The following is a 14,924-nucleotide window of genomic DNA, read 5'->3' as shown; positions in this document are numbered from 1 at the left end:
AGAATGCAGTCATATGCCTTAACAAATTGTTAATAGTTTTGTATACATTTTTAGGACTGGCACATGGGAAAAGCTGAGTCAAATGTAAACATTGGGAAACCTGTAGATAGTTTCCTCTAGGGATGAAAGAAATATCTTGGGAATCCTTCAGCCCATCATCTTCCCCCTCAACTCATATAGGCTCTACAATTACCATTATTCTTGCCATAAATTATACCACAAAGTGAATTGCACTTGCTTTTCACTTTACCAGGCAGGTTTGATGAATCCTAAGGCACAACACATCATCTCAACAAATCTTCACCGCAATGCCAGCCGCTGTCTCTTTGCCATTTAAACCACTTCAAATCATTTTCATTGCCCCACTATTAAAACGTGTAATTCATACCTGCCATTTGCGTGATACATAACACAAAACGCTCTCACACTCTTTCACTATCTCTCTCTCTCTCTCTCTCTCTCTCTCTCTCTCTCTCTCTCTCTCTCTCTCTCTCTCTCTCTCTCTCTCTCTCTCTCTCTCTCTCTCTCTCTCTCTCTCTCTCTCTCTCTCTCTCTCTCTCTCTCTCGCTCGTTCTCTCTCAGCACTCAGTCTCTCCAACCTTTTCTATCTCTCTCTACTGTAAATCAAACAACCCCAGGTGACAGGTCATGCAGATTTCCCACAAGTCAGCAGTGCGCAAACATCCATCCAGGAGAGTGGTGTATTACCTTCAAACCTGATGGCATTATGTACGCTGTGAAACTAATAAACAGCTTCATTCACCCAACACTATTGCTCCTTTTCATGAGCGTTCTGTCTCTTTCTCTCTTTTCTCTCCCTCTCCAATCTGTCACAAATTCATCCAGCTGCAACTCTCTGCCAGCATCAGAGTTAGCCATAAATCACTTCTGTTGTCTAACGCGATCCATTTGCCCAGAACACGGGGCGGCTGTTGCAGAAATTGGGTCAGGAATAATCTGCAGGGCAACAGAGCCTCTTGGGTAATGTAGCCATTAGCAGAGAGAGAGAGAGAGAGAGAGAGAGAGAGAGAGAGAGAGAGAGAGAGAGAGAGAGAGAGAGAGAGATCCCTTGTACGCTGTAAGCTATGACATCCAAGAAAAGCTGGCTGATGACACTGTTTTATCACTCCCCATCAACCACAGGGTGTGTGTGTGTGTGTGTGTGTGTGTGTGTGTGTGTGTGTGTGTGTGTGTGTGTGTGTGTGTGTGTGTGTGTGTGTGTGTGTGTGTGTGTGTGTGTGTGTGTGTGTGTGTGTGTGTGTGTGTGTGTGTGTGTGTGTGTGTGTGTGTGTGTGTGTGTGTGTGTGTCTTGTTTGATTGGGCCTATTAACGTAGAAGCAAGCAAGCACTGTAGCCTAATAATGTAGCCAAATACTGTAAGAGCAAGCAAAGATACAAAAGGTACCAAGAAGATAAAAAAGACAGAGTTATTTTCAATGTGCTACATTAAAAAATACACGTTTTCACCCTCTAGTCTAAACACTCAAAAGCTGTTCCTTGGTCAGAAAGCATTATCTAATCTGTTAACAAGTATTTTCACTGTAACCGATACATTGGTGGCTCGCTTGAAAAAGAAAAAGCATCACACAACAACGCAGTGAGTCTTGAACTTTAACAACAGCACCACTAATTAAGTTTCCTCCAACAAGGCTAGAACTTCCTGTATTGCACACTTCAAGTGTCAGAATATACAACCTGGTCTCAGAGCGTTTCATATAATTCTGTACATAAACAGGACTCTCCATTTAGTATGACATGTTATGAATTACAGTTTACAGTCCATAATATATGTTACAAATTAGCTAATCATACAATATGTTACGAATTTGCTAAACATATGATATGCTAAGAACTGAGAGTCCACTAGGCTAGGTGTTAGGGGTTAGGGTTAAGGTTAGGGTTATGTTTAGGAGTTAGGTTAAAGGATTAGGTTTAGGGGAAGGGTTAACTAAAAGGGATAAGGTTACGGTTAGGGGAAGGGTTAGCTAAAAGGGTTGGGGTTATGGTTAGGGGAAGAGTTAGCTAACATGCTAAGTAGTTGCAAAGTAGAAAAAAAGTAGTAAGTAGTTGAAAAGTTGCTAATCAGCTAAAATGCTAAAGTTGTCCGTGATGAGATTCAAACTTGCAACCTTTGGGTTGCTAGATATTCATGTTATACACTGACCAACCCCCCTATTTTCATGTTTTGCCTTAAGTAACAATCTTTCTTACGTAACCATACCAAACATATCATACTAATATGAGCGTCCTTGATTTACATGTATTATGTTACGTCTAGTTTATGAGACCAGGCTGGAATATCCACCATGGCTCTGATTGGCTGCTGATGGTGTGCATCTCTCTCCCTCCCCCTGCAATATGTTTGGCAGGCCACTGAGTTGACCCTATCATAAGTACAAATGACACATTTCACATTGGTTAATTTTCCAAAGAACTGTGATGACAGATGAAAATACAGAGTATGTATGTCTTAGACAGGCAACATAAATAGAACCAAAGCGTTTGACACCATCTTATCATTATGTGCCCATGTTTGAGGAGAAGCAGCACATAAACCCATCTGCAGCAATACTACAGTGGCAGGCTACACCTGAAACCACTTGTATACATAGTCATTTCGAAACTGTAGTTCCCTTTTTGTAATAAAGTGTTCATAACACTTTGTTGTTAATAACCCGTGGTGTTAGTATTATTGTTAGCAGGCGAATGACTACTTGTTACAACAGACCTATGAGGCTTAACGTACAATATAACGTTGTTCAAATTTGGCAAATATAAGTTGGATATGGAAAAACAGTGATCCTACATTGTTTTTAGGCTACCAGGCAACCTAGATGTTTTAATGTATGAATTCTGGTCTACTGGAAGCTTACGCCACAAGCTAGTAAAATGTTTCAGTATGGCTGTTCACCTTTAGAAGCCTAGTTAGTTGCAGAGTCATATGTTTATAAGAGAGTTTGGCCAACTGTAGCTGGATGCCAGAAAGTTTGACAGAAAACATAACAAATAGTTTTTACTTAATAATCCTTGAGCTGCAGTGTGAATATGTACATTTTTTTTAAATCTAGCCTAACCATTATACAATTATGAAATACATTTTTCCATCCCTGATTTTCAAAGACTGGATTGAATGCCATAAAAACTACATCAGGAAATGTACAATAAATCCAAACCCACGTTTCATTGATATAGAAAATTTATTGAATGAGTGGTTTACTTGGTAGGCCTATGATTACAATAAAACAATGACATTATCCCCAAATGTAAGCAACGAGTTTGCACTTCCCTATCCCCAAATGTATAAACCCAATTTATTCTAGTAGCTCAACAGATGAAGGTAGTTGGACGTCTTGGACCTCAATATTTCATATTCACATTCACATTCAATTGAAAACGGGTTTTTTTATGCATCCAGAATTCGTTTGGGAAACATAGTCCACTTGATTACATCTGTATTGCAGTGGCGAAATTCACCAATTTAACGTGTTAAACGAGGGAGAACGCAAAATCAAGGTACAAAATAATGATTATACACATGGTGTATTTTATACATTTAGATACGTTTGTTGCTTCCTGTTAAACATACAGTTGCTGCATAATAAGAAATATATATTTTCAACAAATAAAGTGATATAATAGACATGAGTTATGCCAGACATTTATACGAATGTAGGCTACTGTAGTGTGTTAACGTGTTATTTTTGTGGACTCTCATCACAGGCATTAAGTCAATATTCAATCTTGTTATACAGATTGTACAATGGTAACCCTGGTAGGCTGCTGCCAGGATAGTATAGTGGCGTTGGAAAAGCGATAGATCTTGGAACTGGTACCCGGAGCAGGGAGCTATCTCTAAAAACAAGCGGCATTCCGACCAGTGTCTGTGCGGAGGCGTGTGCCATGTTCGCGGCCTCCAGTTCCGCCGACAGTTGTCGCTTCCATTTGTTCCTGCGGTTCTGAAACCACGTCTTCACCTGAGTTTCTGTTAGCTGTAGACTAGATGCTAAACAGGCTCGCTCGGAGCTGCTCAAATACCTCTTCATATCAAACGTGGATTCGAGCTGGTACACCTGACTCCGCGAGAAGACTGTACGAGTCTTCTTCTTGGACGAGTTGCTCTGCTTGTCCGCACCGTCTGTCTGTCTCTCCTCGGAAATAGGTGACATTGGATTGCATGGTCTCTCTTGTTCCTCTTTGTAATCCTGCAGCAGAGGCTGTGTCAGGTGCGGTCGCCGTGCAATCCCGTCACGGACTGAAATAAGTCCCGTTGTTGAACCTGCATTAAGGAAAAAGACCAGTATATATGTGTGTCGGAAAGAAAATAAAATGTGTCAAAATATTTCAACAATCTGATTTCCCAACGTCCTCCTCGGTATCATCTGTAGTCTATCAAAATGGACAAATGATGTAGGCCTATCCTCAAGATAAAGCATCGCATAAAGATACTGGATGCCTTAGTCTATATTGCCTTTAGATCAGCTTGTCAATTTTGTGTCTCAAAATGTTGAATATGTCTCAAAGGTTTCACACTTATTTTTCAAATGCTTTGTGTTGTTCTACCCAGGTAGAGAACATCCCTGTTAAAACAATAACATTATTCGATACTCGGTAGAAGAGTTCATTAAGTGTGAACTTTGACTCATTCATCGACAGTGGAAAGGTTGTAAGTGTCCTTTTAAATAAACAATTTAATTTGGACTATGCCTGGTGCACAATATTAATTAATTCAGGTTACATTTAACGGTCAATTGACGAAATGCAGTCATTGTGAAAAAAAGGTTTAATCAATTAGAAGACTCGATTAAATTTGGAATGACGGGGGAAACATCCTGTTAATTATTTGACCTTTCCCCTGTTCGCGGGTGTAGCAGTAAAATGACACATTAAACAAAGTGAAGTGATAGCCTACCCACTATCTGTAGTAACAAACATAGGCTACTATAGAGTTTTCTAAGTTTACAAGTTTAAACTGCAACAAGTACTAGGCTACTTCTGCCGAAGGTTATCATAAATACGTTTATCATTAGTCCTAGCCTACTTTACACTATTGTTGACCTATTATTAGTCTACAATAATAGCCTAATAATACATATAAAATAATAATAATAATAATAATAATAATAATAATAATAATAATAATAATAATAATAATAATTGGTCTAGGCCTAATACTAATAATGTCCCGTTAGATACCATACATTGATTTATACATTATCTCGCCTATTTCACCTTTTTACTTTGGAAGCCTATATTTTCGAATGCAAAATGTCAGCGAGGGAAATAAATACAAGCAAAATCTAAAAGCAACAACTAATTAGGCCTACATTTTACGCACAACACAAATTACATTCAGTGATCTACTCACCTAAACATGAAAAATTGAGTGGTTGATGTCGGTTGCATGGCTCGCTGTGACCACGATCCGAACAGAAACAGTCTGCAGAGTCCTCCCCACCGCTGCACTCCTCTTCTGAAGACACCGACAGCGAGCGCTTCCTCGCCAGCTGCAGTCCCTTGGAACTCTCCTTCGCCCCCGACCGTGTCTTCTCCGACGACGTGCCCAATATCGACTGAATAGTGAAACTGGAAATTGGGGCCGACGAGCACTTGCTTCCGCTGTCTTCTGTGGTACTCATTCTCGATTCATAACAGTAAGATTAGGCTATATCTTAGTTTTTGTGTTATTTTTCTCGTATTGTTGGTCTGTGAATAATCTTGCGTAAAATAGTTTGGAAATAGTATTTTTTAGATAACCGTTTTTAGAAGTTGAGGGGCTTGGGTTGTTTTTTCCTGGAGCTCAGGGAACATGAATGTATTCCTGGTCTACATCCAGGCGCTCTGGACTAAAGACAGTATTGTGGCGTTGCCTCATTTGCATGTAGGTATGCTCTGCGTGGGCCAATCACACGCTCAAACTAAGCCCGGAAATTTCAAACTCGTGTCAATGTTCCGAGATAGGATGAAAGGAGCTAAGGACAAATAACTACAGGCTGTCGTTTATTCGAGCATATAGCCTACGTCCCTCTTTGAATCCGATAGTAAAGGTAGACAAACAGGCATAATGGCACAAGCAAATCACAGATGTTAGGCTATTCATTTACCTCAAAAGGCTACATATACAACAAAATACGTTTTGGCATAAGCATAATATGAATCGCATTTTGTTTAGAAACGGGTACAACATGTCTATTATTAGGCTATATCAATTCAATTGGACGTTTTGATTGAAAATTGAAGATATTTTAGGCAATGGATTTGTGTAGGTAAAGGTTTCTAATTCACGAGTCTTATATTGTGTATTGCTGTTCATGTTTGTTTTGTTTTTGTGTGATATGTTGACAACTTGACATAGGCTTACCTAATAATTGGGTCTGACTACATTTTAAGTGGACAATAGACTGGAGAAATGGGAAACAGGTGCAACCATGTTTGACGCCATTAGTCTTTTTCTTTTCCTTTTTTTCAATCACAAGTATTGCATATTGTGTTGACGTAATTTTACAAATGATTATTTTCACATATATTGCAAGAAAACATAACAAATTATTACACTATAGTAGATCCTTGTTATTTCACTGCAATACTTTTTGAAGTGAATGGAGATAATATATTCTACATGTTTTACATCGGCATGCAAATTGATTTGGTCATGACTCTCCCTAAGTCTATCTAATATAATACTCAACAATTTAAACCTTTTCACTTTATATAGTGTAAAATACTTGATTTGCGATATTCCCTCAAAAAACAAACCTTTATCCCTAACACACTTAGCTCAAATGGTATAATAGCATACCATTGACACACCCTCAGGGGGGAATACAAACCATGTTATCTGTACAGTCAACTGTAGACACAAGTAGGGGCCTACTACACAATGACCTCATGGAAGAAATGGCATGTATTCTATTAGCCTTGTGGATGGTAAATTGGTCAGATAATCCAATTTACATTCCTGGGTGTTGTTCCTGGAACTAATATGGAACCCTAACTATTTTATCCTGAAAATGATAAAGTCATTCCACGGCCATTATCTGCGATTAAGAATTAATTTGATCATTAGGCCTACTGCAGCTAATCTGCCTTGCGTGGAGTGGAGGCCTGCTAATTGATTGACTAATTGATTGGAGGGTAGGGGCGCGCCCCCGCTCCCCATCTCTCTGACGGTGTCTGGTGGGGCAGCTGCGGGGTTTGAGTTCGCGGTTCTAGCACATTATCCCTCGTTACTTCTTTCCAAGGGACCCTAGACACATAACAAATGTTCAGTTTTAATCATAATGTCAGCGCCCTAACCCTCGTGCTGCTGCGCCTAGGTATGGGATGACGACCCCGGACGTTCTCCTTATATTCTGTTCAATATTGTTTTGTATTGTGGTTTTGGTTAATCCTCTGATAGAAGGGAGGAGTAACGATGACGATGGTGATGATAGTGAAACCCATCTTGTGATTGTCAACACGAATTTAGCCCAACAGCAGTTAAACGATCTTAAAGAATGCAGGTGCCCACCAAGATATAGGCTCCGTTTAATGGGGTAATATATGAATGAGGGCAGTCACAGATTGCACTGGATTTAGGGTGACTACACATAAATGCGTGGAATCTCCCATGACAGTTAAATGAGACGATTTATACGTGCTATTATCAAACAAAGACCTTTGTCAAAAGCAGCCATGTCTGTTTAAGCTTTATTTATACCCGTATATTATTATCAATAAATGATTACATAATTAATCCGACACATGAATACCAATTAAACTCCAGATGTTGAAACAAATCTGAAGATATATTTTCATGATGGCCGATAGGCCTATATCAAAAGAAATTAGGCCTAAATGGCGTTATCATTAACTTTAAGCCTATACAATATATGCCAAAAGGTAACGTGTCTGGAGATCCTGAATTTACCCCTCTGATTTGCAGAAAACATGTTCAGAAAGAGCATGGCGCGGTCTTAATTCGTGCTCTGTCACAATGATAGGTGTTGTATGGCAGCCCCCCTGCAATAACAGAACAAGATTTTTACTATGAGAAAAAGGTCTTAGAAAGACAGATGAAGTTATGAGTAGCTTTGATCTAAGAATCAAGCTTCGATAAATATTAAACAAAGACCCCTACACGTGTGTATTATGATATATGACGTGTCCAAATCTAAAATAAGGAAATTACCAGAGAAAATGATATCAATAAATTTTGTAAGTATAAACGTTGATTATGTTTCGATTTTCATTCAAGGATCTGAGCCCTGCTCCTTTTTTCAAATCGCAGAGAGAGCGAGAGAGAGGGTGTGTGTGGGAGGGGGTGGTCGAAGCGGTCGTAAGAGCAAAGCAGAGCGCGAGCCCTGGAGGTGTACAATTTATGTAATCTGAGGCTGGAAATGAATTGGGTAATTTATTGGAAAACAGAAAGTCAAGAAGATTGGATCAGTATAGCCTATCCAAGGGCTCCTATCCATCAAGTTCCAATTAACAACCTAACCATTGAGTTTTAATGGCTTTCCAATTTACTGCCCTGATAGACTCATCAATTCCTCGGGGAGAAATTAAGAAAATCGACCGCCCCTTGGCGTTTCGGTGTCATTCTTCACAGCAACTATATGTCAAATTAAAAACACAATTAAAATTTAAACTGTTCCAATCAGACGGTGCCCCGCAACCTATGTTTCACTTAATAGAACTTTGATGAAAATCTGATGCTTGCATTCAATCACGAAAGCAAATGGGATACTATTGTAAAGAAGATTTCCGTTTCCTAAAAAAATATGTAAGTGTCAAGAATGTGTTGCATTGACGTGGTTCTGGGGTTTCTATAGGCCATAACAACATTCGATTCCCTAAAAACACGCCACTTCTATACAGCTACGACTTTTTCGTAGCAGGATAGCAGAACGTACGCAGCAGTTTAGGATAATTAACATAGCAGGTTAGGGGAAAGGGTAAGGGTAGTTACAGAAAAGGGTTAGGGTTGTGGAAAATACTCCCCTAAACTGCTACGAAAAGTCACTTGAATCGGGGTGGCGTGTTTGTGGAGAGTCCCATTACAATCCCATACATGTCTAAACTGATTTTAGTAAGATGATCAAATGTGCCCAATTTGGCAGAGCATTCATCCAAACTTGGCAGCAAGCACTACACAAGACATCTCCTCATACATATCGGAGTTAGATAGATGGATTTGAACCATCCGCTTCTCACCTATAGGCGTAGCCTATGTAAGAACATATGTATTCATTTGCATAGGAAATGTGTATATATTTGAAATGATAAAAAGTATATTCATGTAATCTATGTATTGTTTATACATTACCACAAGCCTGCATACAATTGAAAATATCGAATATATGTTAAACTCAATTAACGTTTGCCTAGGCCTATATGAAGTAAAGTAATTGCACCAAAATATCTCCACAGATATTCGCATGAATCACATGCGTGAACAGATGCCCAGGGTTTCAGGAAAGGGCTGGAAATACTTAAACTGTTGTCACTTGATCAAAATATAGGCCTAACTGGCACTATACCATTTGATGGGCCCTGTTTAAAATCAGCACTCAACTTTCTATTTTAATGTAATATATTGAGCCGCCTGCGGTTATGTCCATTGCCCCGTTCCTGCAAATGTACTTTATCCGATTTTTGCTCTCGCCCCTTCTCCTTTGCATAAAGATGTTCTACAAATGGACATTATCGAGTGGCAACTTTTTTCAATTTATGCGCGCAAATCAAGGTCATGAGCGCAACCATAACTGCCCGTGAACAATGCCCTTATTTGTAACAATATTTTACAGACGTTTGCAGATCAATATCAGCGCGGGGAAGAACACCATATCAATCTATTAATTCTCTGTAATGGGTCCGTGATGAGTTTGCATGATATAATACGTCAATACATTAGTGATTATCAGACGATATTTGAATGCGCACTTTGTATAGTGGTGCGGTCAGCATAGAGTAGCTACTGATTTGTTTTCGATAACTGCATTAGAAACAAAAGCAGAACACGAGCTTTGAGGCAAAGAGTTGACTGGTTTCTACTCAGATGGGGGTAATCCTGAATAAAATGATAAAGTTCTGTTCAACAGTAATTACATACAGTCAACTCGTTGTAATTTGATATTATTCCACCTAACATTAGATAATACATTTGTGAACTATTTCGCAACTTTATAGGCTAATGTTGTGTGTCATTTCAGCCAATTTATCTCGTCCAAAATAAATATAGGAATGAGCGACTGACAATAAACAGGTGAAACACGATTTAACAAAGTACATTTCCTTATGGATTCAAAGGAAAACGTCAGTCCACAAAATATCGTGGGCACAAAATGTGAAGGTTTGAGGAGGGAGTCTGCGTCAAGCGTTCTCGTGCATAGCCTATTGGCTATCAAAACTTTTGAACTTCCTAAAACCTTTATGAGGGCCCATGGTGATCGAAATTCTTAAGAAAACTTTTTCACAATATACCAAAGGTTTTCCACTCAACAAAAATGTAGCATATTTATTCGAGCATTTACAATAGCTCCACGTCAGAAACATTCCACAGGTGAATTGTAGGCATGAGCACTACGGAGACGTTGGCATTGGTGTGTGAATATGTTTTATTTTTTATTTCACCAGGTAGGCCAGTTGAGAACAAGTTCTCGCTTACAACTGCGACCTGGAATAGCCATGTATGAGACCAAACTAAACCCTTAGAAAATTAAACCGAATTGAGCAAACCCTAATTCTCTATCTATTGCTGATCCATGTGAAACTACATAGGCAAAATAAACAATTCAACTATTAGGTGAGAGAAGAAGGGCATATTTGGTGGGATAATTAGCCTACACCCGTCTAGTGCACCATTACCGAAGACGGTCATAAAGGCTGCATCCACAAGTAATATGATTATTGTTGCAAAATTAAACGTATAGGTTTTTTAAAATTAAATGTTAAACATTAACCTATAAGGAGCTACGCATGCACACATGCATGCACTTAGCCTAGAATTAGGCAATTAATTTTCTCTTTTGAATAGACTACATTGCCCCATAATTTCGTCAAGATGGTGGCAATTACGCATCTAATTGACCGAGCCATTTAAAAAAAATGTAAAACAACTTTTACAGTGCGTAACAGCGGGTTGATTACGCACCTGCTTATGTTCTTTATTCGCATAATAATTGATGGGACTCCCAAAATAAGAGCGTGGTTTTCGGGTAGGCCTACCTGTATTTAGTTCTGCAGTCAATATGGATGACAAATACAATCTGCACTATTAAGTAATAATCATAGCAAATAAAGAAGGGTTAGTGTGTGGTTTTAGCTAGTTTGTGAATCTGCGCCAATGTGTATGCACAATGCATCATGCATAATGTTGATTCATTCAAACTTAAATCTATTGTCCTTATGCTACAGGCCTACTCACCACCTCCACCGTGTTTGTTCCAAGGATAATTGTTTCAATATACTGTATACAATATGCCTAGCATCTCAACTGAAATCATCTAATTCAGTCAACAACTGCTATGGCAGTGTGTCTCCGAAGAGTGTAGGACACGTGGTCTGCTCGAGACCAGTAGCACTTGTAATTAGATAGGCCCAGTCGAGCCTCTGTAAAGGGAATTGACGACGAATATCCTCTTCTTTGTATATGCCAGACGTATACTGATTTCATCTCACACACGAAATGTTCATTTTGAAATTCACAACAATTATATTGGGTCTATAATAAAGGTTTGTTTATTTGTTAAGGTATGCTATTTATTTACATTATTTAACAATCAACCCTGTTCATTAAGACCTTTTGAAAGTCGACAATAGACTTTTGTTTGGTAGACAAACTGGCAAAAATATAACATTTCAGAATTGATGCCCTAGGCATAGACTGTATACTACACCCAACTACACCCAATTAGATTATTGAATACGCACTGATTCGACATATTTAAGAATGGAATAATCTCCATTTATTTCACAACAGAATTCAGCAATACAATATCAAAAAGTTTTTTTTTTCTGTACAAAGGAATAGCGTCAACAGGTAGCTCATTTCATTGACTCGATTAAATATATCCATATACATTTGTACATCATGTTATTGTTTCAAAAACACAAAAAGTAATGACATTAAATTCTTAATTGTGCTATAAGGACATTGTCGAGGAAGCAGAAATTAGAATCAGTACATCAAAACAATAAGCCTATAAGCTACAATTCTATTGTACATAAAACAGCGTATCTTGATTGTCCCCTTTTAAAGCGCTTTGAGTAAAGAGTGTTGAGCCCGTTCGATATTCGATATTCCTAAATGGCTGAGAAAAGAGAAAACACAATGAAAACACCAGTTGGGGTCAAATGCTACGACCCCATGCGCTAGAATGCTATCATAAGACATTACATTAATTTGAAGGGGGGAGTGGGAGGCAGACTTCCTGAAATGTATTTTGGGGCAGTGTTAACTCCGTAATATTAATTTTTAATAAGAACAATATGCTATTGGCGTGAAATTATGCCAGACAAAATGTAAACTTCACCCTAATATAAAAATGCACAATATATCCTCTTTAACAGAAATTATAGGCCTATTTTTTTATTTGTATTTTCTTCTTTAGAAAAATATTGTTTTAGTTTGTCTTGTGTAATGTTCTGTAGGCCTACGAGTTAGGAATATAGATAACAACGTCTTGTTTTTCAAACAGGTCTGAGTAGTGGCACAGAGGTGACGATTGGGTGAGAGTAATAGAGATGGTGGGGGAAGGTAAGGAGCGACTGGCTCACAGGAACGTTGCCGGTTGCATTGCCAGTCTCTGAGGCAGAGTTCTCGTGGTAGAGGATGGGCACTCGCACTATCCTCTGTGCAGCGGCGTGGCTCAGATTGGCAGCCTCTAGTTCAGCGGCAAGCTGCCTCTTCCATTTATTTCTTCTGTTCTGGAACCAAATCTTTACCTGTGTCTCTGTCAGGTGCAATGATGCAGCCAATCCGGCCCTCTCGGTACTGCTCAAGTAGCGTTTCATGTCAAAGGTGGACTCAAGCTGAAACACCTGACTCCGGGAGAACACGGTGCGTGTTTTCTTTTTTCGACATGCTTTCTTTTCGTCACTGTCCTCGTTTTTCTTCCTGTCGTCTACCCCACTGTCTTTCTTTGTGTCCTCAGAATCACTCTCGTCTAGAACTATTTCATCGCCACTTTTGTTGTCCTCGTCTTCTTTGCCGTCTGGATCGGATTTGAGCACCAGGTCTGGCGAGTCGCGGTCCGTGCCTGAGGTTGGAGAAGAGTCTCTTGCTCTTGCCTTCTCGGCAACTAAAATAACGACAGGAAATATATATTGGTTATAAACGTGACTGCATGTTCAATGCCTCGTTGTTACTAGATATGCTTGAGCAAATAACAGTTGGCTATTATACCTTTGAGTTGAACATAACCTCGACGAGAAACTTACAATAATGACAAACAATGGCCTAGCTGAATGGAAATGCTTATCATTAGTGACATAAAATACAAGACCCCCTAAAATTAGGATATGGATGTAGTTCAAGAATGATTATCCTTGTTTGAATGTCCTTTGACAGATGAAAGCTCAGCCCATAAAATCCATACCAATTTCCGCTATACATATTACGCACACATTATACGTTCTGGTTAATCATGTAAAAGGTCAAGAAACAGAAGACAATCAGAAGTGCATGGGCTTTACCTTCCGTTCTGTGTAGATGACTGGCTGCGCTGAGCGTGTAGGGATACCACCATGCTGAGGCTCGCTCCAGATAGTGCGCCGGTAAGGCAAACCTCTGTGTGGGTAACTCAAAGCGAGGAAAGTTAAAGTCCCCGACCTGGGATAGGGAAAAGCCCCCTTCAAACGCCGCCTTTGCCGAGGCGAAGATGGGCTTCGGTTTGGACGGTTTACTATCACAGTTAAGTAAGTTCTTAATGAAGAAGGGAGAGTCTTTCACCGGAGTGCACGTCTCTTGCGCCGTCTCGGGCATTGCTGCTTGGAGGTTGTGGTCCGAATGCCGTAGACCACAAATGTAAGTGTTAAAAGACTGGAATTAACAAAGTCTCACTTAGAAAGAGGGATATTATAAACTGGTAGGACTAACTGTCCTTCTGTGCGATGTTTGAAATGCGAATATCTTCTTGATTACGCAGTTGATCGAGAACGTAAAAAATAAATACAGATCAGAAAAGCAAATAGTCTTCAGAGAGGACAAAATAATATCAGTATTGCATCCAAGTCTTGTGCGTTCCTTTGTCAAAATGCAACTGTGTCCACCGCGTCAGTCTGGCGCCGGATGCTAATGATGAAATAAAAATGTCATCCAAGTTAAATGCGGAAAGTATACGGCGATTGGGCACGTACAATGGCAAATGGGATTAAGGAAGAGATGGGAAGTAGAACGAGGGGGAGAGAGACGGGCAGAGAGAGAGAGCGAGGTAGAGTGAGTGGGGGTGTAGGCTACACGATAACAACGAAGTCCACCCTCACTTTGCGCTTTGGTTGTAGGCTGTTACGCCCTTGTGTTATTGGTCTTATAGAGTCAAATTAGGTAGCAAATGAGGACAGAGTTGTTAGCACAAAATGTTTGGCATAAACATCGATGAAAGTGCAATAAGCAAATTACTTTCATCGAGCACAGCCTATAGCCAATACGAGCAGAGTAGGCCAATATCATATTTTGATGCACATGTTTGGGGAGATGAAAACATTATGGTGAATTAGAGGATTTTTTTTGTTTGTGGTCTGATTTATAGTTATTGATAATATAACCTAGATTCCGGAAGAGCAATAATCATTTTCGGCATGCACTGTAAGCCTATGGATGTACGTTTTTTTATAATGGTCATCATTTCACAACTCAAACACCAACATTATAGACGCTCATGTCCTCAGATGAAGATAGGCATTACAACAAAGTAGGATATTGTGTATTAGGGCACATTTGGTAA

General features: G+C 39.4%; 2 protein-coding genes across 2 annotated transcripts; both read right to left on the bottom strand.

Annotated features, from left to right (window-relative positions):
* Positions 1–3,178: 3,178 nt before the first annotated feature.
* Positions 3,179–5,826, bottom strand: LOC124040751 (homeobox protein HMX2-like). Its single transcript, XM_046357839.1, has 2 exons — positions 5,366–5,826; positions 3,179–4,276 (listed from the first exon to the last, which is right to left on the bottom strand). The coding sequence occupies exons 1-2, from the start codon at positions 5,634–5,636 to the stop codon at positions 3,729–3,731; spliced, it is 819 nt and encodes a 272-aa protein (XP_046213795.1). The 5' UTR covers positions 5,637–5,826; the 3' UTR covers positions 3,179–3,728.
* Positions 5,827–11,922: 6,096 nt separating this feature from the next.
* LOC124040750 (homeobox protein HMX3-like) lies at positions 11,923–14,465 on the bottom strand. Its single transcript, XM_046357838.1, has 2 exons — positions 13,675–14,465; positions 11,923–13,280 (listed from the first exon to the last, which is right to left on the bottom strand). Exons 1-2 carry the CDS (start codon positions 13,961–13,963, stop codon positions 12,670–12,672), a joined length of 900 nt encoding a protein of 299 aa, XP_046213794.1. The 5' UTR covers positions 13,964–14,465; the 3' UTR covers positions 11,923–12,669.
* Positions 14,466–14,924: the final 459 nt, after the last annotated feature.

Source organism: Oncorhynchus gorbuscha, linkage group LG08 (genome assembly GCF_021184085.1).
Source record: "Oncorhynchus gorbuscha isolate QuinsamMale2020 ecotype Even-year linkage group LG08, OgorEven_v1.0, whole genome shotgun sequence".
NCBI classification, from domain to species: domain Eukaryota; kingdom Metazoa; phylum Chordata; class Actinopteri; order Salmoniformes; family Salmonidae; genus Oncorhynchus; species Oncorhynchus gorbuscha.
This window is presented reverse-complemented; position numbering and strand designations above follow the sequence as displayed.

Bases quoted from the DNA above. Each gene is read 5' to 3' on its own strand.
- LOC124040751 (XM_046357839.1), bottom strand. From the start codon at position 5,636: ATGAGTACCACAGAAGACAGCGGAAGCAAGTGCTCGTCGGCCCCAATT. The intron at 4,277-5,365 runs GTGAGTAGATCA...TCCTTAATGCAG, and splicing joins ACTCAATTTTTCATGTTTAG to GTTCAACAACGGGACTTATT.
- LOC124040750 (XM_046357838.1), bottom strand. From the start codon at position 13,963: ATGCCCGAGACGGCGCAAGAGACGTGCACTCCGGTGAAAGACTCTCCC. The intron at 13,281-13,674 runs GTAAAGCCCATG...TCGTTATTTTAG, and splicing joins TCATCTACACAGAACGGAAG to TTGCCGAGAAGGCAAGAGCA.